The sequence below is a fragment of the Eutrema salsugineum genome, unplaced genomic scaffold, assembly GCF_000478725.1.
Source record: "Eutrema salsugineum unplaced genomic scaffold, Eutsalg1_0 scaffold_7, whole genome shotgun sequence".
Taxonomy (NCBI): domain Eukaryota; kingdom Viridiplantae; phylum Streptophyta; class Magnoliopsida; order Brassicales; family Brassicaceae; genus Eutrema; species Eutrema salsugineum.
Genome location: NW_006256486.1, coordinates 7,695,703 through 7,722,779, shown reverse-complemented (window position 1 = coordinate 7,722,779; position 27,077 = coordinate 7,695,703). Strand labels below are relative to the sequence as shown.

General features: G+C 38.5%; 2 protein-coding genes across 2 annotated transcripts; one reads left to right on the top strand and one right to left on the bottom strand.

Moving 5' to 3' along the window:
- Positions 1-2,681: 2,681 nt before the first annotated feature.
- Positions 2,682-3,545, bottom strand: LOC112083039. The gene has a single exon (XM_024150763.1). It carries the CDS (start codon positions 3,543-3,545, stop codon positions 2,682-2,684), a length of 864 nt encoding a protein of 287 aa, XP_024006531.1.
- Positions 3,546-4,588: 1,043 nt separating this feature from the next.
- Positions 4,589-11,489, top strand: LOC18010661 (exocyst complex component SEC3A). The gene is made up of 25 exons (XM_006393510.2): positions 4,589-4,863; positions 5,462-5,532; positions 5,714-5,794; positions 5,984-6,051; positions 6,163-6,265; positions 6,438-6,586; positions 6,948-7,065; positions 7,176-7,280; positions 7,515-7,616; positions 7,712-7,849; positions 8,027-8,155; positions 8,241-8,321; positions 8,402-8,476; positions 8,671-8,841; positions 8,935-9,085; positions 9,189-9,253; positions 9,384-9,554; positions 9,638-9,717; positions 9,932-10,013; positions 10,267-10,364; positions 10,468-10,576; positions 10,676-10,744; positions 10,842-10,907; positions 10,992-11,081; positions 11,174-11,489. Exons 1-25 carry the CDS (start codon positions 4,689-4,691, stop codon positions 11,282-11,284), a joined length of 2,658 nt encoding a protein of 885 aa, XP_006393572.1. The 5' UTR covers positions 4,589-4,688; the 3' UTR covers positions 11,285-11,489.
- The last annotated feature ends 15,588 nt before the right edge of the window (positions 11,490-27,077 follow it).

The window sequence follows — 27,077 nt, the reverse complement described above, 5'->3', positions numbered from 1 at the left end:
TCAATGCTATTGGAGAGTTGCTTTTAAATATAGTAAGTTAAAGTAGAATTAATAAAATATTTGATACGAGTGATATATTTCGGAGTGAAGCGAATTTTTTCTCAGTTGAGTCTCACAAACTTGACATATCAACATTTCTTTGAATGACACATCAATTTATTTATTTGTTATTTAAAAACTTTAGTGAAACTTTAATTAATTTAAGCTAATTACTTTTATGTTCATTTTTCTGTGTACTGATTTATTTACCATCATGGGCCTCATGGCTTTTTGACTCCCTTTTTTGATGTTTCATATTCTTAATGATGTTTCAAACGTTGTCTTAAATATTGGTCACTCATGTTTCAACGCATAAAAAATAATCAGCAAATATAGAGGAGAAGACATGGAAAGAAATAAATATTACCTAAGATTTTCTAATAAATCTCTAATCTACAGCTTCCACGTTGTAACTTATGCAAATTTCTATATAGAAGCTTATTAAAGTGAATGTTGTTCACAAATCCACGGTCTAAGATTTATTTCTTGGCCATGGGCAGAAACATCTACATTTAATACCATCGTTTGTGTTCATTTAACAGAAAAGAAGAATTTTGCTTTTAAAAAGAAGATTTTGTATGATGGTTTCGAGAATTCTGTGAAGAGTAAATAGCAAGACAAAGCTATAATAATAATTTCTAAAATAATAATAATTCGGCGACGAAACTATAATAATAATTTCTAAAAACTTTGTTTTAAGTTAAGCTGGTGTAAGTTATCTATTCTATTTATTCTTGTTTTAGAGAAAATTTTAAGGGAGAAAAATAATACTCTGAAAGACCTATTACATCCATTAGTAAATTTTTTAATATCTATGTGTTTACAAGAAATGATAAAAATCTCGTCTCAATGAATTATAATTAAAGAAATCTTTGTGGAGAAAAGATAAATATAATTTATATCATTTTATGTGCATGAAATGTAGCTTGTTTTATCTCCATCAGATCTTGGAGTTGGAATATTGGTTCTCCCAAGTACTGCAATAAAAAGCCACTGGAGTGGCAGGAGCCAAATCCGATGGTGAAAATGGAGAAAGACGTATTTGGTAAGCTTTTACGATAGCTGGTCATGTTTATCTAAAGTTCCAAACTCTACCTGTGATGCAAAAGATAATATATAGTATGAAATATCACAGATTTTCATGATGTATTCATTTCCTAACTTTTCTAATTTTAGTGGAGATTGTGACGGTTTTGCCAATGAGAATATGAAAATTTTATGGAATAAAGTTATCCATTTATTTTGAGAATATATCTCTTAGGTTCCTAATCATAATATTTAGTATTTGCTGGATTCTCATATCTTTGTTTATGATGTTCAAGATAATTTTTCACTTTTAATTGAAGACAACGTTTCTTAGTAGAGAAAATTTCTGATAAGATTTCATAAAACCAAAGAAAAAGTCGAGAAAAAAAACTAATTAAAACAAAATCACTTTAACAAAACAAATTAACAACCAATCTCTCTAAACATATGGCCAGTCCAAAAAACCAAAAATCTAATTTTTTTTAACATCACCAAAAATCTAAATTGAATTTCAGTTTTTTTTTGGTTTTTGATCGTCAGTCTAGATACCTAGAACGGTTTGGTTACCCAAACCGAAGATATCGAGTTTATGTAAATAATAATTTGTAATTGGTTACACAAGCGCTTCTTGCTAGAATGTTTGCCTTCAAATTCTTCACGCGTGAAATGTGTGATATAATGAAAGAATTGTAAACTGAAATTTAAGGATAAAACTAAACTTCAGTTTTAAACATTATAAAAATATTAAAAAGAAAACCCACGCATATGCGTGGGTACTCATGTAGTGAATACCAAAGGTAAATTAGCAACCGATAGTTTGATATTAGATATCTTTAATTTTGTTTGTCCATTGTTGCCTATACTCTCCCAATATCAAATTATCCAACAAAGTATTTTATGTTGGGATTTTATCCTCTAAATGGTGCTAACCTTGCTTTGGTCGTTTCAGCAATTTCTTGTAGTTAATAATACTTGAAGTTCGATTTGGTTTGTGGCCGATGGATTAAAGATTCCGATGGGAAAATCATAACTTTTTTCTGACGATTTCTTAGAATACTAATATCTTTTTTTTGTAAAAATTAAATGAAAATTAAAAAGAAATTCCGTCTAACAATGAAAATCACAAAATTCCAAAAAAATGTTTAAATAAATACTTAATTGCTTTTACCTCAGTATGAGGATGTTACTCAAAATTTTCCTCCAAGTTCAGCGAGTTATATCCCTAAGGAAAAGCTCGTAGGCCATTTCATGCACCTGATGTCTCTAGTTGCTCTGTTGATGCAGCCTGGATTAGCTCTAGTATTAGCAGAATGGGATGACTGTTCAAAGACACAAACATGTCCGTCTTTGAACAGATTTCAACTTTTAATTTTTTTTTTTTAAATAAATGTTAAATTTTATTCAAACCCAAAAAAATAGCGTTTCTACATCAGGGAGATGCGATCTGGAAAATTAATAACGATTAAAACAGAGTGTGCAAATGTTAAGAGCTACAGAGCAGCTCCCATCAGTGTGCAGAACGAGCTGCAAGCCATGTTTGAAGCCCATTTTCATATCGAACATCTCCAAGCATCCTTATCGAACTGAAACGATTCCGCATTGCTTTGTCAATCCATTTAATCAATCTTGCAGCTATAGACGGAGGAGTGCCATGGCGACGGGCATTCCTTTCTCTCCATATAGTGTAAACAGTCAACTGGAACAGATACCGGATAATAAAACTCTTTACCCTGTTCTGTCACTCTCGAGATGATCTGAACAAGTGAATCCCAATCAGTAGTCAGCTCGTTGCAGAGAATACCCCGAGCGAGACTTTCCCAAACTTTCTTCGAGTATGAACAAGTGAAGAACAGGTGATTTCTGGTTTCGATATTCACGTGACAAAACGAGCAGGTGGCAGAGACATTTGCGTTCCAAACAACCATACGATCTCCCGTCGACAGTCTGTTTTGTACGGCAAGCCACACAATAAAACTGAACTTAGGGCTATGATGCTTGAACCAAATTTCAGCCGCCCACGGCACTCTATCCTGATGTTGTCGCAGTTGATCATACGTGGCCCTAGTGCTGAACTGAGCCTTGTAATTATCAGCTTTAACTTTCCACCAGTAAACATCTTCATCTTCTACAGTATACAGAGAGCGAGCACTCACTATCTCATCCTCTATCTGGTTTAGTATCGGTCGTCTATGCCTCCTTCGTCTATGAGTCAAGAGAACCTCCTCCACTGATGCCTCCACTTGGATACCCATTTCTAAACAACCCCGAGCACCTGCAGCTTGTAGAAGAATCCCCATCGAAGACCAATTCTCGAGCCAAAAACAAGTTGATCTGCCATTCTTCACAACCACTTTAAGAAAACTCTCAGCAAGTGTTCTGCTCTGCAAGATCTGTCGCCACATCCAGGAACCTTGGGAGTGATTCGCTGGGAGCCAAACAGAGTTTCCCCTGATGCGATTCATGTGCAGCCACCGACCCATAGGGAGCTTTTCGCTGTAATAACTCTCCACAGCAACTTCAGAACACTAACCTCATTTGGAATCCTCAAATTTTGAAGCCCAAGTCCACCCTCTGCTCTTGGTCTACAAACTTTACTCCATTCCACCTTTGCTTTCCTTGGATTCAGATCCGGACCCGACCAAAGAAAGCCTGAACATATGCTCTCGATTTTCTCTATTCAACTTTTAATTGCCATATAGCAACTGCTTTATTTGCAGGGTCTTTGTCTGTGAAGGCAACACTTACAATTGCTATTACATTAAGCATTAGAGAGTTAAATGTTTTTTCAGATTGCAAAATTCAGTTTCGTTCCGAGCTGTGCGATGATAAAAAAATGTTTAGTTTTCCAAAATTTCCTCTTGTTTCGGGTTGATAAAATTAAAATTATTTTAAAGACCAATTTGTCTAAAATGGAATTAGAGCAGATGGTCTAAAACGAATAGATTTTCTACTAGTCTTAAATTCGAAGTTGAGAATGTGAATAAGAAGCCAATTTTTTTTTTTCTTTTCAGCTTCTAGCCTTACAAAACTCATGACGAGCTCTGTTTAGAGGAAATTGGATGTTCAAAACTCGCTGGTATTGCAAGGTTCTTCCTCTTGGCTAGCAGTCTTCTCTGCCCTTATTGCAGAGTTTGCAACCATTCATGTTACATACTTACATTGAATGCAGCAAATCAAGAGAAATCTCTGAAATTGTACCCCGTTAATCATTATCTTATGGTTTCTTTTGATGAAGTGTATCTACAATTTATCATTTGCTTAACCATCTTTTGGTGCACTTTTTGGCACTTGTTATCTTGTATTTCCTTTTGCTAATGTCTTTAGATGTGAGGCTTTTTTTTTTTCTTCGTCGATGTGAGGCTCCTTAATCTTAATGAAAATCAAATCCTTTGCCTAAAAAAAATAATAGACCGTGGCAAAATGTAATGTTTCAAAAAAAAAAGATTACAAATTTACAATAATGCCTGTGCCACGTAAATCCAGAACCTTTTTACTGAATTGGGAACAAAAAAGATTCAATTTTCTTAAACGTAAGGCTTAATTTTTCTCGGTCATCACCACCTGCTGGATCTTCGACGACGAGTAAAATAAGAAGAGAGAAGAAGAAGAAGCGCGACAACACAATGGCGAAATCTAGCGCCGACGATGACGAGCTCAGGCGAGCTTGCGAGGCGGCGATCGAAGGAACCAAACAATCGATCGTTATGTCGATACGCGTCGCCAAGAGCCGCGGTGTCTGGGGAAAGTCTGGGAAATTGGGTCGCCAAATGGCCAAACCTAGGGTTCTCGCTCTTTCCGGTGATATTTCCACCTCCTTCCCCTCTTATTGATCCTTCAGATTTGATAGCATTTTCTGGAATCACGCCTTATATTGCTTTACTTTCAATTGCTCGATCTTCACGCTGCATTGAGTTTTGGTGTTCTGACGCATTAGATCGGAATTTTGGTTACTTCTACAGTTCAAATTATCTGTAATGGTCGAATTTAAGATACGCATAGGAAGGGAATCTGCTTTACTTTCAATTACTCGATCTTTAAGCTGTATAGCTCGATTAAGCATTGAGTTTTGGTGTTCTATTGCATTTGATCAGAATTTTTGGTATCCTCTACAGTCTAAATTATCTATAATAAGCATAGGAAGCGAATTTTCGGAATATAAAATCCTTAAGTTTCCACTGTTGTTAGAACAGAAAGTATTTTGGTAGTGTCTACTCTTTATATCTCAGAGATCTTATATTAAGTGTAATAATCGAGTGTACTCGGGGAGTGCCAAGAAAAGCTCTGATTCGAGTGGAAAGGATGTTGCCTCGGATCCATGTTTAAAGCTTTCTCGTCAAATGGTTCTTAAGAGAGTTGTAATCAACTGAGTATGTTCTTTTTATTCTGCTTACGACAGTCAAATCGAAGGGTCAACGGAAGAAAGCATTTCTTCGAGTTATGAAGTACTCAAGTGGAGGAGTCCTTGAGGTAATCTTCATTTTCCTTATCCAAATGAGGCACATTTTAGTGAGAAGCTAACAAGATTTGATATTTTGATTGGAAAGAATAAAGATTGATGACATTAACAATCAGATTTATGTCTACCATGGTAGCAAATTCCTCGAAGGTCATGTTAACTGATGATGTTTTAAATTCTTTGTTCATCTAGCCTGCTAAAATGTACAAACTAAAGCATCTTTCAAAGGTGGAAGTCATAACTAATGACCCAAGTGGATGCACTTTTACCCTGGTAAGATCACTCGATGATTTTAACGAAGTGGCCAATATGTAAGATTTCAAGAAGAAATGCGCTTACTGAAATTATTGTATCCTGTAGTGTAATTGTGTAAGAGATGACAAATCTGAGTGTGGAATTGTACAATACTGTTCAATATTTTTTCATGTTCCCTCTGCGTTTGCTAATGCAAAAATTTTTTAGGGGTTTGATAATCTCAGGAGTCAAAGTGTTGCTCCTCCTCAGTGGACCATGCGCAATACTGATGACAGGTACTGCAGTTAGGAAATACAAGATGTGACGGATAGATGATAACCGATGATATCTTTCGTGATGTAGTTTTGCTCATTTGGTAAATACCTTTCTCTATTGTGTGATTATAGGAACCGACTTTTAGTTTGCATATTGAACATATGCAAGGACGTATTAGGCAAGCTTCCTAAAGTCGTTGGTATAGATATCGTCGAGATGGCTCTTTGGGCGAAGGTGCGGATTATAACTACTTCTGTTTTCACATTTTGGTCTAGGTCTCATATTTCCAAAAAAAGCTTTTGTATGTGCTTGTGATTCTCATTTTCCTTCCATTCATATTCACGAGTTCTTTTCATATAATAGTGTTATCTGCTTTGTCTTTCTTTGTCTTCATATATTGGTCTAGGATAACACTCCAGTAGTCACTACTCAAAGAAGTACACAAGATGGTGAGCCTGTTGCTGAAGCTGTATCAGAAAGTGACTTGAAAGTTACTGTTGAGAAAGAATTAGTCTCTCAGGCCGAGGAAGAGGATATGGAGGCTCTCTTGGGAACGTATGTCTTATTCTGTTCCAGTCATCATTTCTGTTAAATCCTATTCGTTCAAGCATCTACTACATTTTTCTGTAAATAAGTACATATCTGAGAAAGGAGGACTTCGTTATCGACTTCACGTTATTGTTATATGGAATGAAGAGTAAAAATTACATAGGATTCCTTCAGCATGAATCTTAACCTCGTGACACTAGGTTTATGACTTACATAGAGTTGCATATATATCCACCATGCTAATTATGGAACAACTTCTTTAAATTTGTCCTATTGATTGTATTTAGTTTAAAATATTGTCATTGTTTATCTGTTCCACTTAGTTCTGTCAGATTGTTCACTCCACTAATATAACTGACATATACAGTTATGTAATGGGCATTGGTGAAGCTGAGGCATTTTCTGAAAGGCTGAAGCGAGAGCTCCAAGCTCTTGAAGCGGCAAATGTACATGCAATTCTGGAAAGCGAACCATTAGTAGATGAGGTAATTCTTTTTTGCGAATTATTATTCTTAGGACTATCTTGGTATCTGGGCAGTTTATGAATATCAGCGTTTAATTTTCTTGCTTATGTGGCCATTTTCATATCTTTCAGGTTTTGAATGGACTAGAGGCAGCAACAAATATTGTTGATGACATGGATGAATGGTTAGGAATATTCAACGTGAAACTTAGGCACATGAGGGAAGACATTGAATCGGTAGGACGCACCACACCACCAATTAAAGATCATTCCTGGTCATTTTTTTTAATATGAGTATAGTGCCACCGCATTAAGAAATTAGCTGTAGTATGTTATCAATAAACTGTCATATTACTTCTGAAATCTGCGAAAGTAAGAGAGAAAGAAAATTGATTCCAAGTATTTGTGGTGTTGGACTGACCGTTAGCTTTGTCAGCACATATTCTCACTTTTTTTTTGTGTGGTATCCAGATAGAAACTCGAAACAACAAGTTAGAGATGCAGTCTGTAAACAATAAAGCTCTCATCGAGGAACTTGATAAAGTTATTGAGAGACTGCGTGTGCCTTCTGAGGTTTGTTTCACTTTATTTTCACCAGAAGAACATTCTTTTGTGCTTGCCTCTCATCTGTCTACTTGGTTCACTTATAGAGGTGTGATTGATTGCAGTATGCAGCATCCCTAACAGGAGGCTCATTTGATGAAGCAGACATGCTCCAAAATATCGAGGCTTGCGAGTGGTTAGCCAAAGCTTTAAGGGGTCTTGAAGTGCCCAACTTAGACCCGATCTATGCTAATATGCGAGCTGTATGTATGCACTTAGATATTTCTTATTTGCTCTATATTATTCTCGTTTTTATATTAGCTTTGTTTATTACGTTGTCTAGTGGCTAGAATAGAAAGAATTGTCTAAATCATTCATAATAATGTCTAGTTTATGTACACCTACCTGAATATCGGCTACTCTTGTTGTATTCTCTTCAGGTAAAAGAGAAACGAGCAGAGCTAGAAAAATTAAAAGCTACTTTTGTTAGGAGAGCTTCCGAGTTCTTGAGAAACTACTTTGCTAGTTTGGTAGATTTCATGATCAGCGACAAAAGTTACTTTTCTCAGGTATTAGTTTTGTGAAATTTATCCTTCTCGATATGAACTCTTGTGATTATAATTCTGAAGACTTATCGACACATCTTATAAACAGAGAGGTCAGCTGAAAAGGCCTGACCATGCAGATTTGCGGTATAAATGCAGAACATATGCACGACTTTTGCAACATTTAAAGGTAGAACCGAGGAATGACTAGGTGACATTATAACAGCTTAATGCAGTACATTGCTTACTTTGTCTCCTTTCTTTTTGAAGGGTCTTGATAAGAACTGTTTGGGGCCATTAAGAAAAGCATACTGCAGCTCCCTGAACTTGCTCCTTCGCCGGGAGGTGAGGACAGATATTCCTTTCTTTATCAACTTGACCACTGATTTATTGGAACTCTGAATTCACCAAGGCTGCTAAAACCTACTGAATGTTAAAAATGCATGGATATGTAGCAAACATTTTCTTTTCTTCATTTCCCATCAGGGCGTTAAATATTTAGTTATGTTACCAAAGATTTGTTTCTTCTAAGCATACAGGCTCGTGAATTCGCGAATGAGCTTCGTGCAAGCACAAAAGTATCACGAAACCCTACTGTCTGGCTAGAAGGATCGACGGGTTCTAGTCAGAATGCAAACACTGACACCTCTGCAGTGTCAGATGCTTATGCCAAGATGCTAACAATATTTATCCCTCTTCTTGTAGATGAGGTAATTGGTGACCCTATGATTTTCTGTTTGGCCTTTAGATGCAACTGATGTATGTATTTAAACCTCATGTTTCGTTTTTGCCTCATACTACAGAGTTCCTTTTTTGCGCACTTCATGTGCTTTGAGGTACCAGCTCTTGCTCCACCTGGAGGGGCTAGCAATGATAAAAGGCCCAACAATGACGATGGTAACGATGATGATGATTTGGGGATCATGGACATTGATGAGACTGACAAGAAAACCGGTAATGTCAAACTGTCTGCCATCATTAAAGCTTTCACTACATCCTCATAGTATAGGGTTTAACGGTTCTGAAAGCAAAAAACAAAATTGTCCAAATACTGCAGGTAAAACTTCCCCAGACTTGACGGCATTGAATGAATCTCTTCAAGATTTACTTGATGGTATTCAGGTAAGATTTCCCTTAAAATGATGCTTCCATGTTAGATGGAAGACCCAATTTCTAAATTTCTGGATATAACATATGGAGTTCGCAGTTCATTTTATTACTAAAAGCGAGATCTTTGTTCTTGTCATTGCAGGAGGATTTCTATGCTGTTGTTGATTGGGCTTATAAAATAGATCCCCTACGGTGCATATCAATGCACGGTATAACTGAACGTTATCTATCTGGTCAGAAAGCTGATGCTGCAGGATTTGTTCGCCTTTTGCTTGGCGATCTGGAGTCGAGGGTTTCTATGCAATTCAGCCGCGTATGTTTATTCACATAGATTGTATGATTTTCATTCCTGGCATACTCATCCTACTAATCATTTTAAGTTGACTTTAAATGCAGTTCGTTGATGAAGCTTGTCACCAGATTGAAAGAAATGAACGTAACGTAAGACAGATGGGCGTCTTGCCATATATTCCAAGGTTATTGTTTAATACAATTTAGTGCCAATGTGTATGCCTATTTCTTTCCAAACCGGATTGTAGTTTCTTCCACCTTGTAAACAACATCAGTTGTTTTTGTGGTTCTGAACTATTTCTTCCTATAAGATTGTTGGTCAGATGGACTATAGGTGATCCAAGAAACCGTTCTAGTGTTATTTGAGGCTGTCCTAACATCATTATCTCATTTTCACAGATTTGCGGCACTTGCTACTCGTATGGAACAGTACATACAAGGACAATCTAGGGATTTGGTTGACCAGGCATACACAAAATTCGTAAGTACTGCTATTTCTATTGATTCAGTAAAATTACACAAACCATGCAATGAAAGAAAACTGTTTGCCACGTCAAGCAATAACATGCATGCACGTACAATAATCAAAACCAACCAATAGTTCACTCTCGATCTGAATAACGACAAAATATAAATTAAGCATATCTCAGCTTGTTACTGCATTTTCTATTGCCAAATTGTTTAACTTTCTTTACGACGTTGGTTGACAGAGTCTGACTAGTGGTGTTTTATAGGTAAGCATAATGTTCGTGACCCTCGAGAAAATTGCCCAGCAAGATCCTAAATATGCAGATATCCTCCTTTTGGAAAATTATGCTGCTTTTCAGAATAGGTAAGGCCCTTTTCTCTCTCTCTCTTTCTCTCCCTCTCAGTTTGTTTTTCCTTCCCGACTACTCATATTTCATTAAGCTTTATTTGTGTGTTTTTGTGTGCAGCCTGTATGACCTGGCTAATGTCGTGCCCACATTAGCCAAGTTCTATCACCAGGCAAGTGAAGCATATGAACAAGCTTGTACCCGCCACATTAGCATGATAATATATTACGTAAGTGGTGGTGTTCCCATTTGCATCTAGCATAACTCACTTCTTGGAGTTACTTGTTAATAATTTGTAAATTGCTTCATGTGTTCTTTGTCCCTGCAGCAATTCGAAAGACTTTTCCAGTTTGCTAAAAAGATTGAGGATTTTATGTACACTATCACCCCTGAAGAGGTTAGTTGTTAACAAAAATTGCTCCATAGTTTCATTTGTCATTATATTAAACTCTGTGTTGGCGTTAATCCTGATACACATACTCTCTACATTTCAGATACCTTTCCAACTCGGTTTATCGAAAATGGAACTCCGAAAGATGTTAAAATCAAGTTTGTCAGGGGTAAGTAAATAGATGTTCATTGGAGTGTTTTAATAATTGTTCGTAGACCACCTAACATTCACTTTCTTTATTTTTCTGGTTTAGGTGGACAAATCGATCGCATCAATGTATAAAAAGTTGCAGAAGAATTTAGCATCAGAGGAGTTGCTACCATCGTTGTGGGATAAATGCAAGGTACTAAATTAAACTTAATGGAAAATTTGTTGAAGAATGCATCAGCTCAATGTTTTTGAATCTAATACTATGTTGTGTGTACTGAAAAACAGAAGGAGTTTCTGGACAAGTACGAGAGCTTCGTGCAGCTTGTAGCCAAAGTTTACCCTAATGAAAACGTTCCCGGGGTAACTGAAATGAGAGGACTTCTTGCTTCCATGTAAAAACAAATATTTTTTACAACCAAGAACTTAAGGCAGCTGTTATATAATTCGCCTTATTTTACGGATACAAGTTATATTACTATACTGTATGAGCATTATTATCTCTCTCTCTTTTCTCTCTCTCTCTCTCTCTTTTTTTTCTTTTCCATTTTTATATGTTCGAATGTTACAGCTTGAAAAGTAAGAAAAAATTGTGTTCACTGTTCATTCGGTTTTGACATCATGATAAGGTAACTTAAAGGTTCTTATTGGTAACTTGTGGAATGGTGAAATCGTGTTTTTAAACGTGATTTTGCAGGTTTTTTGCTAATCAGATTGGATCATTGGAATGGTGTTTTTAAACGTGATTTTGCTTTTGCTAATCAGATTTTTTCTGCAGTTTAAAAACGCAAAACTGCGTAAGTAGATTAATAAAGGAAGTTGTTGAACACTTTCAGATTTTCCATATTAAAAAAATTTCTCTAAATCTGCCCTCTTTGTTGAAGTTGAAATCCTTCGATTGAATCTTCAACAGAAGATAAAGCAGATATCAGTGAAAAGGAGAAGAAAGAAGAAGCACAGATTGTCGTAGAATCAAAGAAGAAGAAGAGAGTCAACCAGGAAGAAGAAAGTCAACTCAAGAGAAAGAAGATTGGGCCTTACATCTCACTAAGCCACAAGTCAAGTGGGCCTACGCTTATCTGTATCAGCCCAAGAGAATAAACCAAGTCAGTTAAGGAATAACTAAGTCTAGTTAAAAAAATTAGAAGTAGTTAAAAGCAGGTAGAGTGGTTGATGTTTAAAGAAGAGTTTGCTTGTTGAATTAGTCTAGAAAACTAGGAGTATGATGTAGTAGAAGTTGTTATGTCTAGAGATCATTAGGTATAAGTGCAATGAGTGCAATGAGTAGTGAAGTTCTATAAGTATGTTGTAAAAGAGAGGAGAATATCGATTGATCAATATAACAAAATGTAGTCTTTAAAAGTTTTCTCTCTAAGTTTCTTTTGTTTCCACTTACAAAACCAAACAACAACAAAGAGTGATGAAACAGAGAACTAGAGAGAATGAGAGTGTGAGAGAGAAAAGAGAAACAAAAGAAAAGAGTAAAGAGAGAAAAAGAGAAAGAAGGTGAAACCTGAATGAATGAGAGAAAGAGAGAATGTGAGAATCACAACACTCTCTTCATTCTCTCTCTAGATCTTTCAAAGAGAGAGAGAGAGGGCAATTTAAATTTTTTTGTTTTATTCTGTTTGATTGGAGAATAAATTCGGGTATGTCTGGATCTTTGTGTTATATATCTTTCCATTCATCGGATTTTAGTTTGCGGTGATGTCCGAATTTTTTTTCGGCTTTGTCTGATTTTGTTCTGTTTTTCTCTCTCTATTTTGTATTGTTTGATAAGATATTAAATGGTACAAGTAAATAAACACATGGACGGTTTAGATATGAAGATGAAGCGACAGTGGAGATTCATTTAAGAGCAACAAAAAGCAAATTGCAGAGATATTAAGCGTAGCTAAGGAAAATTTAGATTCATTATGAGAGTTTGTTACATTGTTTCTTCTTTTCTGGAAATTTCTCTAAAATTGCGATACAGTTCTTCGTTTACGAAGGATCTTTCTTCTTTTGGATTCTTGTAAGTTGCACTACTGGATTCTTTGTTTTACGAACATTGAATTCGTTATCCTTTCTAATTGGAATCGTAGTTTTGTTGTATAAAAGGTATCAGACAACAAAAATCCTCGGAAACAATGGCAGAAACGAGATCGATGGCATTAAGAAATGAATCTACGTCGCAAACGATTGCATAAGATCATAGCTCACGTGTTGATCAGATGCTTCGTCATACGAAGTTTCTCCCGAAGAAATGATGGCTTCGCAGAGACAAAAAATGGAGAAAACTGTAGCCAATATGTTCGAAGCGATCAATCTCCTTTAAAAACCAGCTGGATCGACTTCAACGGGCACAGATTGGGACATCACATACAATTCCCCAGCTCCGACGCGAGTTAATTTTGCTCCGGTTAATGGAACACAATCAGGTACCATTTCTAACTATGCTGGAGTCACGCACCTTGCAAAACTGGATTTCCCTAGGTTTATTGGTGATAAGTTAAAGGAATGGTTATTCAAAGTAGAACAATTCTTTGCGATTGATCATACTCCCGACGAAATCAAAATACACGTGGTTTTGATTCACTTGGAAGATGATGCAACTGTGTGGCATCAATCCTTAGTAGAAGAATTGGGAATTGAGAATGTCACGAACTGGTCTGTGTATAAAGACATGTTAAAGGAGAGGTTTTATGAATTTTGGGACGATCCGATAGTGGAATTGAAGCAATTGCAAGAAACTGATATCATTGTGGAGTACCATAAGAAGCTTGAGAAAATCAGAACTTGTGTCAAGCTATCTGAGGCGTATTAGGTTAGCGCATATCTAGCAGGTCTGCGAACTGATACACAAATGCATATGCCCATGTTTCAACCTCAAACGGTGAGACAATGCTTGATGCTTGATCGCTTTGTATGAAACCGCACACCCTCGGAGATCTCAAACTAATTCTTGGAAATCTAATCCTACTACCAAGGGTATTTACCATGCTTGAAGGAACCAGACAACTTACAAACCAGGCATGACTGAGGAGAGTAGAGACTCAGTTTTATAGCCAAGGAAATTCTTGTCTGCGGAAGAAATGAATGAACGACGAGTAAAAGGGTTGTGTTATTTTTGCGATGAGAAGTATACTCCTGAGCATTACAAAAGTCACAAAATAGCTCAATTGTTTTTGTTGGATGTGGAAGAGGAGCAGAAAAATTGTGTCTCAGATGATGACAAAGAGAATACACAACATGAAGGAGAAATTACAAAGATTTCAGTTAATGCGTTTGCAGGAATTTCTTCACACAACACAATGGGGGTGAAAGGAATTTATCAGAAACGTCCCATCTTCATACTTATTAGTTCGGGCTCCACACATAATTTCTTGGATACTAAAGTAGCTGAGAAGCTTGGCTGTCGTATGCTTTCTATAGGAAATTCCAAGGCAATAGTGGCCGATGGGATCAGAGTAACTGTGCAAGCTCGAATAGACAAAGTCAAATGGGAGTTTCAGGGCACTCATTTTGAAGCAGATTTCATGGCTATCCCTTTGAATGGCTGTGATGGAGTATTAGAGATTCAATGGCTTGAAACCATTAATCCAGTTACGTGGGACTTAAAAAGTTAACCATGAAGTTTGTGTATAATCAACACAAAGTGGTACTACATGGTATCTTGGATGGTTCTGTACGGAGTGTAAAAGCTGAGAAACTGAATAAACTATGGGCAGAGACAATACAACTATCGATGTTATGTGTCACTCAGGAGGAGGAGATAACAGAATCTGCACTGTTTTCGATTGACATATCAACAGATGATGACATCAACTATTATCTGATTGAATCTCTTATCAATGAGTATTCTGATATCTTTGAAGAGCCAACCGATTTACCTCCTTAATTTTCAAAAGAATCAAGATCATAAGATTCAGTTCGTAGAAGGAGCTAATTCAGTTAATCAGAGACCTTACAGATATGTTATTCAACAGAAGAACAAATTGATAAAATGGTGCAGGAATTGTTGAAAAGTGGAACAATTCAACCGAGTGCAAGTTCTTTTGCATCGCCTGTGGTCTTGGTCAAAAAGAAAGATGGGACGCGAAGGTTGTGTGTTGATTACAGGGGTTTAAACAGCTTGACAATCAAAGACCGATTTCCTATACCTCTCATTGAAGACTTAATGGATGAATTGAGAGGATCTACAATTTATTCAAAGATTGATCTTAGGGCGGGCTATCATCAAGTGCGTATGTGTCTTGAAGACATACACAAAACTGCATTCAAGACACATAGCGGTCACCTTGAATATGTAGTTATACCGTTTGGCTTAACGAACGCTTCAGCTACATTTCAAGGGCTAATGAACTCTGTCTTCCATGAATTCTTGAGAAAATCCGTCTTGATATTTTTTGATGACATATTGATTTACAGCACTTCGGTGGAGATGCATCTGAAATACTTGTAGTGTGTATTTGATGAAATGAGGAATCAAAAACTGTATGCAAAGAGGAGTAAGTGTGTTTTTGCAACTTCTAAGATGGAATACTTGGGGCCATTTTATAGAAGCAAAAGGTGTGTCTACTAATCCTGCCAAGGTACAAGCTATAGCTGATTGGCCACAACCAACAAATCTGAAACAGCTAAGGGGTTTTTTTTGGGATTGGCATGTTATTACCAAAGATTTGTAAAGAACTTTGGAACATTGCAAGACCGTTGACAGTACTAACAAATAAAGACTCTTTCATTTGGTGTGAAGAAGCAAAATCGGCATTTGAAACATTGAAGACTGCTTTGTGTACGGCTCCGGTGTTAGCTTTACCGTTGTTTGAGAAACCCTTTGTGGTGGAAACTGATGTTAGTGGCACAGGCATTGGTGCGGTACTCATGTAAGACAGGCACCCATTAGCCTACATCAGTCGACACTTGAAAGGTAAACAACTCCATCTTTCAATCTATGAAAAGGAATTATTGGATGTGGTCTTTGCAGCTCAGAAATGGCGTCATTACTTGCTTTATGGTCATTTGTTATCAAGACGGATCAAAGGAGCCTTAAGAACTTATCGGAGCAGCGATTGAATAGTCCAATAGAGCAGCAATGGCTCCCTAAACTGTTGGAATTTGATTATAAAATACAGTACAAAGAAGGGAAGGAAAATTTAGTAGCAGATGCATTATCTCGTGTTGAAGGATCGGAGGTTTTGCATATGGCTCTGTCGGTATTGGAATGTGACTTAATGAAACAGATTCAAGAAGGGTATGCAACAGATACGGTACTGAAGTCCATAATTGAGACAGTCACCGCTAAACCAGGATCAAAGAAGCATTATGTATGGTCTCAGAATGTGTTGAGGAGGGAGTTTAAAATTGTAGTTTCAGATGACAGTGCTCTTCGAAAATCTATTCTGGAATGGTTATACTGCTCAGGCGTGGGTGGAAATTCAGGAAGAGATTCTACTCATTAACGAGTTAAGGGTATATTTTATTGGAAAGGCATGTCCAAAGATTTTCAGGCGTTTATCAGAAGCTGGTCAGTCTGTCAACAATGTAAGTATGATACATCTGCTTACCCTGTTTTATTTCAGCCTCTACTGATCCCTACAACAACGTGGTCTGAGATTTCTATGGATTTCATTGAGGGACTTCCCCACTCTTTTGGAAAATCTGTCATATATGTTGCGGTTGATCGATTGACTAAAGTGGCCCATTTCATAGCTATGAGCCATCTTTATACTGCTGCAACAGTTGCTCAGACATTTCTTGACAATGTTTTCAAGCTTCATGGTCTTCCGAATTCAATTGTCAGTGATCGAGATGCCATTTTCCTTAGCGAGTTTTGGAGGGAACTCTTTACACTTCAGGGAGTTGCTTTGAATTATTCCAGTGTGGATCACCCACAGAGTGATGGTCAGACAGAATGGGCTGGGGGAAACTTATTTTCGTTGCATGAGTATTGACTCGCCTCACTTGTGGAGTAAAATGGGCTGGCATTAGCTGAGTTTTGGTACAACACAAGCTTTCATACTTCTGCCCAGATGACACCGTATAAAGCTATGTATGGCCAATTACCACCAGAACATCTTCCTTATGTGCCAAGTGAATCTCTTGTAGCTATGGTTGCCAAGAGTTTATAGGAACGAGAAAACATGCTCCTTATCCTGAAGTTTCAATTGTTAAGAGCTCAGCATAGGATGGATCAAGCAGTCAATAAGAGATGATCCGAGAGGAGTTTTAATATTGGTGCCTTTGTTTTCATGAAACTCCAATCGTACCGTCAAGGGTCAGTGGTGCTGCGTGTGAATCAGAAGTTGGCTCCAAAGTATTATGGCCCGTTTAAGGTGATTGAGAAGTGTGAGAAGGTGGCTTATAAATTGGAATTACCCACAACATCTCGTATTAATCCGGTTTTTTTCACGTCTTTTAGCTGATGTTACGAGTGGGTGATGTGACGATTGGTACTGAATTACCTTCAGTGGTTTCTGATGTTTTGCTGAAAGAACCTGAACGTGTACTCGAGAGGAAGATGGTTAACAGGCAAGGGCGTGCAGCTACAAAGTTGTTGGTTAAATGGTCTGGTGAAGATGAAACAAAGGCTACTTGGGAATTCGTGTATGATTTGTTGCAGCGCTACCCACAATTTCAACCATGAGGACATGGTTGTCTGGGAGAGAAGGATTTGATACAGATATTATATGTTACAAGTAAATAAACACGTGGATGGTATAGATATGAAGATGAAGCTACAGTGAAGATTCATCTAAGAGCAACAGAAAGCAAATTGCAGAGATATTAAGCGTAGCTATGGAAAAGTTTGATTCATTATGAGAGTTTGTTACATTTTTCTTCTTTTCTGTAAATTTCTCTGTAATTGCGATATAGTTCTTCCTCTACGAAGGATCTTTCTTCTTTTGGATTCTTGTAAGTTGAACCATTGGATTCTTTGTTTTACGAACATTGAATTCATTATCCCTTCTAATTGGAATCATAGTTTCGCTGTATCATTGTTTCATCTTTTTGGAGAGAAATTAGATAGTTTTGCCTTTTGCATTAATTGACAGACAATTAATCTTTCGGAAGTCTTGGCGGATATTTGCTTCATCGAAGTGCTGGATATTTCATCCTGACGAGAGTAATTACTCGCTCTGATTTGAAGGTCGATTTAACTCTGTTTGCTCACTATCTTTGAAGATCCATCCCAAACCAGCGACTTTATTCTGATCGTATTATAGGATATTATGTAAATACATATATATGTGGGTAGTTTAATGTAATTATTATTAGGGTTAACAATTGCATTGTATATATTGCCGCTTGTGGCTTATTCTTAATACAACAGAGTATTAAGCATTCTCTTCTTCCCCTTTAACATGGTATCAGAGCAAGGGAAAAGATCATAAAGAAAAAAAAAACTAGATTACTAGAGGAGAAGAAGACGAAGATCATTACACCAGAGAGAGAAGAAATTATGGCTGGAGATGTGGTAGCTGTGATGAAAGACAAAGAGCTGTCACCGTTTTACTTACACTCTTCAGATGGTCCAGGAATTTGATCACCACGGTGAGATTCAGAGGTGATAATTATGAAGATTGGGCGAAGCATGTGCGAAATGCCTTGCGAACTAAGAGGAAGTTAGGGTTCATCAATGGAACCATAACAAAACCGACCGACGAAAGATGCAAAACTTGAACAGTGGGATGTCGTGAATTCCATGCTTGTTGCGTGGATTATGAACACAATCGATGATACCGTTAAGGATTCTATTTCGATGGTGGATGAAGCAAAGGTGCTGTGGGATGATATTCTTCCTCAGTACTCAGCTGGTAATGGACCGCGAGTATGTGAACTCCGAGGAGAGATAGCAAATTGTAAACAGAATGGGGATACGTTGGTGGTATACTATGGAAAATTGAAGAAGCTATAGGATGAGCTTGATGTTTACAAGCCAATAAGAACATGTTCTCGTGGAGAGTTGGCGTCAAAATTGGAAGCAGACAGAGATGAAGAACGTACCAACAAGTTCTTAAATGGACTTGATCGGAACCGTGAGATCAACGATTGTCAGCATCGATCCACTTCCAAAACTCAGTCAGGTGTATCAGAGGATCATACGGGAGGAAAGACAATTGAATATGGCAAGGAGCAGTGATGCAATTACGGAAGTTGTCGGCTTCTCGGCTCAAGCAAGTTCATGTGATCGTATGAGTCAAAGAGAAGGTGCTCCACCTGTTTCAAGAGACTGTGACGTGGTGTGTGAGTATTGTGGCAAGCATGTACATGGCAAGAATGATTGCTATCAATTGATTGGGTTCCCTGAATGGTGGGGAGAACGTGGACGTGATTTTAGTGAACGAGGAGGGCGTGGAGGATCACGTTCAAGGTTTGGACGTGGTGGAGGAGCTGCAGGTAGATTTGGAAGAGGAGGAGGCCGTGGAACACAAGCTGAAAGAGCACACGCTGCTCAGGTTGTTACTGCGAATGAAGTGAACTCGACAACGAAGGAGTATGATCGCGCTTCTCTTCCACAACTCAGTGATGATCAATTCATGGCTTTGCTGAGCTTTCTGTCCACCCGAAAGAGTGAATCTAATGAGAGATTAAATGGTAAGAATAATGAATTTATTATTGACACAGGGACATCACATCATATGACGTGGAATTTGCAGTTGTTGTCCGATGTAGTGGATAATGTTCCTTGTTCGATCGGTTTACCAGATGGTGACCAGGCAATTGCTACTAAGCAGGGAAATGTGTGTCTTGGAGGAGATTTATGGATCAAAGGAGTGTTATATTCAGAGGATTTGAATTGCTCCTTAATATCTGTTTCTAAACTTTTGAAGGAAATTAAAGGATCGATAACATTCACTGATGAATTTTGTGTTTTACAGGACCGTACCCGGAAGACGCTGATTGGAGCGGGTGAAGAGTGTGGAGGGGTCTATGTGTTTCGAGGTGTGCTTGGTCCGTAGATACATAAGGATGTGCGGTCAGAATCACACGACATATGGCATCAACGGCTCAGGCATCCCTCTTCTCGTGTTTTATCTTATTTATCTATGTATTCGGATTTTGATAAACAAAAGCAGTCTGATGCAGTTTGTGAGATTTGTGTAAGGGAAAAACAAACCCATGAATCTTTTTCTGAGAGTTCTAATAAAGCTATTGATATTTTTGATTTAATCCATTGCGATATCTGGGGTGCATATAGAACTTTATCTACGTCGGGTGCTGCATATTTTCTCACGATTGTCGATGATTTTTCTAGAGCGGTGCGGGTGTTTCTATTGATGGAAAAACGTGAAGTTGGTGAAACTTTACAACGATTTTTCGCAATGGTGGAGAGACAGTTTGAAAAGAAAGTTAAAGTTGTACGAAGTGATAATGGAGGCGAGTTTATAACGATGAAACCGTTCTTTGCGTCAAAGGGGATATTGCATCAGATCTCATGAGTATATACTCCTCAACAAAACGGTATCGTGGAACGTAAGCACCATCACATTCTAGATGTCGCGAGATCCTTAATGTTCCAGACTCATCTGCCCGTCAAGTTTTGGGGCGAATGTGTGTTAACAGTGTGTCATCTCATCAACATGACACCGACGAGTTTGTGGAATGGTTAGACTCCTTTTGAGATGCTCTATAAGGCGAGGCCAGATTTCTCTAGGTTGAGAGTGTTTAAAAGTCTCTGCTTTGCGCATAAAATATCTCGGGATAAAGATAAATTTGGTGACCGGAGTAGACGTTGTGTTTTTATGGGATATCCTTTTGGAAAAAGGATGGAGAGTTTATGATTTGGACAAACAGGAATTCTTTGTCTTGCGAGATGTGATCTTCCAGGAAAATGAGTTTCCGTTTTTTAGTCATACGTTGTTCACTTCGCAACCAGTGTTGCACCAATCGCCACAGGTGACTGATTTTGACGATGATGATGATGGGTTAGAGACAACGCCACCAGACAGGGGGAGCGTTGATCTAGGGGACACTAGTGCTGAACCAGCAACCGTGTCGGAGGAGATTGTTCATCCAGAAAATGCAGCAGAGAAAATTCAGTTGGGACGTGGTCATCGGGTGCGATCACGACCTGCATATTTACGAGGTTTTGTGGCTCACACTACTACTTGCTTACAAGACCCTCTCCCACTCACACTCTCTCCACCTCCAGTGTCAGCGTCTTCTTCCCAAGGTATGGTCCCTATCTCTAATTACGTCTCGTGTGATTTATTCTCCGATGCGCAGAAAGCTTTTCTGGCAGCTGTTTCCACTGGTTATATTCCCTCATCATATGTGGAGGCTGTTCGTGACGAGAATTTTTGAAACGCAATGAAAGTTGAGATTGTTGCTTTGGAGGACAATAACACGTGAGAGATTGTTGTACTTCCTAAAAATAAGAAGGCTATAGGTTATCGTTGGATCTATACTATAAAAAATCGCTCGAACAGAGAGATTGAGCGTTATAAGGCGAGACTTGTTGCATTTGGAAACAGACAAAAAGAAGGGTTGGATTATGATGAGACATTTGATCCAGTAGTAAAGATGACTACAGTACGTTTGTTTCTTAAGATTGCGGCAGTCAAGAAGTGGGAAGTTCATCAGATGGATGTTCACAATGCGTTCTTACATGGTGATTTAGATGAAGAGGTTTATATGAAATTGCCACCTGGATTTCAATCAGCTGGAGATAATAAGGTATGTCGACTTAAGAAATCTTTGAAGCAATCGCCGCGGTGCTGGTTTGCTAAGTTGACAGCTGCTTTGCGAGGATATGGTTTCAAGCAATCTTACTCGGACTACTCTCTTTACGCCGTGGTGACACGAGACTTTACGTCTTGATTTATGTCGATGACTTGCTGATAGGTGGGAATGACTCAGGTTTGATTGTGAAGTTTAAGGGATATCTTAGCCAATGTTTTCATATGAAGGATTTAGGTCCTTTGAAATACTTTCTTGGCATTGAGGTCTCACGGTCATCGGAGGGTATATATCTCTCTCAGCGCAAGTATTGTCTAGATATCATTTCTGAGTGCGGTTTGCTTGGGTGTCAACCAGTTGCAACTCCCATGGAGCAAAATCATAAGTTAGCTGAGGCGGATGGTGTTATGTGTGATAAGCCGGAGCGATATCGACGTATTGTGGGTAGACTAGTGTATCTTACACATACACGCCCTGAACTATGTTACGCGGTGCATATGTTGGCCCAATTTATGCAAAATCCTTGTGCAAAGCATTGGGACGCGGTGATAAGAGTTATTCGGTATTTGAAGAGCTGTCCGGGGCAAGGTGATGGGACTGATTAATTGCTAATTTTATTGTTAACTAAATCTTTTAATTTATGCTTAATCATAGGGCCAGTAGTCTCCACTCTCTACTTCCCTCTTCCCATTTTCTTATCTCCTTCTTTGTAGGATCGATGAGTCCTGGGCTTAAAAACCGACCCGAGAGGATCCAAACCGACCCAACCCGAAAAACGCAATTCGGTTCGGTTTTGGTTCCTTCATTAAATCCGAATGGTTCCCAATTTAATTTGCATCGGTTCTCGGTTCGTGTTGGGTTGGACCCGAGACCCATTCGGGGACCCGAAAACCCGAAATTAATAGGTTAATATAAGATTAGAGAATTAATTATGTGTATAATGTTGTTTATGTAATTGTTATTACATAAGTATGTAATTATTGCAAATTTTGGATCGGTTTTTATCTAAAATGCTTCTTTCTCTCTCTCTCTCTCTCACTTTTCGACATTTCTTCAATTTTTTCCTGTAAATAGCAAAAACAAAACGCTGGAAGACCTAAGTCGATATCTCAGCCGCCGGTCACCACCACCTTCGACCCCTACAAAGCGAATCCCAGAAACAGCTTCATCAAGAAATCAATCACAGGTATGGTTCATCGAGAACTCAATCACATCAACAATCATCATCTTTCTCTTTTCGTTTTCATTTGAGGATTAGGGTTTGATTTGACCGAGTAGATATTATAATTGCAGATGGGTTCTTCATCGCCTCACCCAAGTGATTACGAACCTGAAGATGGAGGAGATGAATTCGAGACTCCTGCTCCTGCACCTGCAACTGGAAAGCGGAAAGGAAATGCATCTGAAGGAAGCTCTCTTCCATCAAAGAAGAAGAAGAAAACCACGTCCCCGAGGTCGTTAGTCTGGAAACACTACACGAGAACCGAACAGGATGAGGATAAGTGCAACTGCAATTACTGTGGCAAGGAAATGTGCTGCAAAACATCATCTGGGACTACAAGCTTGAATAAACATCTCCGCGGTTGCAAGGCATTCAACACATGGAATGAGACCAACTCTCAATGCCAGCATACTTTAAATCAGGAAGGGGAGCAAGGGCAGTTGAAGCTATCGAAAGTTTCTGTAGCAGTTTTCCATGAAGTCTGTAACGAGATGTTGGTTTTGGGAGAATTGCCTCTAGCATTCATAGAGAGTTTGGCTTTCAGACATTTTTACGCAAGGCTTAACCTTCACCAGCCACATTCTAGAAGACAAGCAACTCGTGACATTGTGGAAATGTTTGTCAAGAGAAACGCTGCGATGATGATGATTCTAAAGGGTTGCTCCAACGACGGCTGCATCTTATATGGTGATCACTGCACACTACATTGATGCATTTTGGAAGCTGAGGAAGCTAATTATTGGGTTTAGGAATGTCACAGACCATAAGGGAAAGACTATATCTGCTGTTCTGATGGAGGTTTTGGCTGAGTGGGATATAAAGAGATTGTTCACCATCACGGTGGACAATGCCACTGCTAATACATCAGCTTTGAGGAGATTCAAGGAGGCATTTACTCGGGCAGGAGGTGAGTTGGTTTTAGGAGGAGAGTTTATGCATCTCCGATGCTCTGCTCATATCATTAATCTAGTTGTGAAGGATGGTTTGTATGAAGTGGATAAGGCTGTGACTGCTATTCGGAATGCTGTGTCTTATGTAAGAGCATCAACAAACAGAGTGAAGGCGTTTGATTCTAGATTTGAGTCACGGAAGATGACAAGAGGAAGTTTAAGTCTGGACTGCAAGACGAGATGGAACTCAACGTACCTGATGCTATTGAGAGCTTCTAAGTTGAAGACTACTTTCATCAAAATGGCTGAAGAAGACAAGTTGTATACTGACCATTTTCAAGAAAAGGTGGATGGGACTAAACGGATTGGGCCACCTACACCAGCTGATTGGGAGTCCGTGGTAAGGTTAGTGAGGTTTCTCATCATTTTTTACAAGTCTACTCTGGTGGTTTCAGCTTCTACTTGTGTCAATTCTTACAAGTGTTACAATGAGATTGTAACTATTGAAAGAAATCTCATTAAGCTGACTACTGATACAATGAGATTGTAACTATTGAAAGAAATCTCAGTCTGTAGCATCTTCGTCTCAGACTCAGAACCAATCTACACAAGAGTCTGAAGAGCAGGTTGAAGGCGATCTAGACTTAGAGGAAGAGCTCGGGTATGAAAGAATGGACTCTTTGTACAAAGAGATGGCAAGTGAAATCGGGTTTCAGGATGCAAGTAACGAGCTGGAGTTATATCTGAAGGAGAGAACAGAGAATCCGAAGACAACTATGGCCGGTGTAGAATATGATGTGTTAGGTTGGTGGCGTCTCAACAGTCAGAAGTATCCTGTCTTATCTGAGATTGCAAGGGACGTTCTGGCAATGCAAGTTACTTCGGTTGCTTCTGAGTCTGCTTTCAGCACAAGTAACCGAAACTTAAATCCTTCTAGAAGTTGCTTAACACACTATATGATAGAAGTTTTAATGTGCACTGAGCAATGGATGAAGACTGAGAGTCACTTGAATGAGAAGGGAGTTGTTATTACAAAAGAACAATTGCTTGCTGAGATTGAAATGCAGGATAAACTAAAGAGAGGTAAACATTAGCTTCTAGTTTGTTTTTTATAGTTGTTTGTGCTTCTGGTTTTACGTTTTAACATTAGCTTCGTTAATTTATGTTAGAGTTCGACTTTGGTCGTGTAACTGAAGGCTGAATTCCTCATCTGCGATTAGGTATGTATGACACTATCCCCACTTATTTCTATCTTGTAATAGTCTTCTCAGTTTTGAGCTTCCGAGTTTGTCAAGTCTTGACTGATGAGATTTGAGAACGTGTGATTTTTGCAGAACAAGGAGTAGGCGTAGCATTAGACAACTTAGAGAAGGAGTGAAGAGGCTGAGAGTCTGAGAGCACACAGTGAGACACTGAGTCTGGTTTTCTTTTTGGTTGTGTTCTTTGTGTTCATTTAGACTTTCTTACTTGCCTCTAAAGTGTTTTTTGGATTGCTTTTGGAACTTGGAAATGTGCTGCAAAACATTTTGTTGTCTAAGTCTACTCTTGTTTTGGAGTTAGAGTTATATAAGTTCTAAACTCTGCATATTGGTTTTGTTGTGCTTAAACACTTTCATTTGGAGTTGAATTATGATGTTTACGAATGTAAGCTACAAAGTTTTTTGTTTTACTCTTTATATTTGACATTTCAGGTACACTTTTTTCGGGTTCTCGGTTCTAATCCGAACCCGATCAGACCCGAAAATTTTTTTGTTCCTGTTCGGTTTTTTATTGAAATTCAAAAACCGACCCGAATCCAAAAGGAACTGACCCGAACCAAACCAAATTACACACTAGAACCGAACTGGTCCAATTCCTCTAGACCCGAAAAATCCGAAACCCGAAAAACCCGACCCGACCCGAACCACGGACCCGAAGGCCCAGGACTAGGATCGATCAATTGTTTTCCTTTGTATATTTAAAGACCTCATGGTCAAGATAATGATCAGACTGAAAATTTTCCAAAGAAATTGTGTTGTGTTGTTCTTATTGTGTTCTTAGTGTTCACAATCTCTTAGTTTTGAGGAGGGACCTATCAATGGTATCTGAGCAGTTATTTCATCCTTGTTGACGGCATTCTTCGCGAATCAACGTCATTGTTGGAGGTGAAAACCGCATCCCGGTTTTCTCCGGTACAAACCGAGATCGGCGTAATATAAGCTCGGTTTACGAAGGAATGTACCGGGAAGAACTGGGCTGAGTAAAGTCTTGGGCCGAACGCAGCCCATTAGACCAAGGTCGGCGGGAAGCTTCTCGAAGGAATGGAGAAGTTCCCTGAGTTCGGTCAAAACTGGAAAGTTTCCCAATGGAAAAAAGAAACTGCTACGAGAAAAGGAAAAAGACCGAGAGAAAAGGAAAGTCCTCTCGTTCCCATATCGCTGAAGACGCACTCGATGACCAACTCAGAAGATATATATAAAGGAAGATGAATCGACACCAGAGAACACAAGATATTCCAGAGAAGACTTGGAGACTGAGAACTCGTCACGCTAGATTCTTAGTTTCATTAAGTCTTAGTTCGTTGTTAACTACTTAACTACCGAACTCAGTTGTATTCGCTTGATTCGATCTAATAAAAACCGAGTTTACCGATCTAAAGTACTGTTTTACCTCTTGTCGATATTCACATATCAACAGTCATCAAAATTATCTTTTTATTTTTTGCTTTCAAACCCCCAAACATCATTCACACACACCCACCAAAAAAAAGAAAAGAAAGAAGAGTGGTCGTGGCTAAATAGAGAGCGAGAATCCATGGAGTTATACAACAACATCTATGGGCCTCCAATCTTTGATGTCTACAACGACGACGAAGAAGCAATCTTTAATGGCGGAGAGTCATCAATGGTGGTTCTTCATGCAGGCGTGAAGGAGGCATTTGTTGCTCTTGGAGATGAGTTTCACGAAGAGGTGATGAATATGGTGCAATATTGGGAGGAAGGAGCAGCAACGTGGAGTAAGAAGATGAAGACGGTGAGGAAGCCAAACCGGCTGGCCAAAAGCATCATGAAGATAGCCATGGTGGAGAGTCGAACAGAATCTCGACGCTTGGTGACTTCGTCATTCAAACTACCGGTGACTTCACCACCAAAATGTCGACCTTACCATGCTCCAGCCAGAAAACGAGAAAAGCTTAGACCATGGAAACATGATTTGTTTCTAGCGGGTATTAACTGGAAACGACCTTACCATTCCATCGTGGAAGAAGCAAGAAGATGCACAAGTCTTTTCTTAAGAACCTTGAGGACAAGGTTCTCTTTGAGGATGGGTATATTGATGGGACTGATTAATTGCTAATTTTATTGTTAACTAAATTTTTTAATCTTTTATGCTTAATCATAGGACCAGTAGTCTCCACTCTCCACTTCCCTCTTCCCAC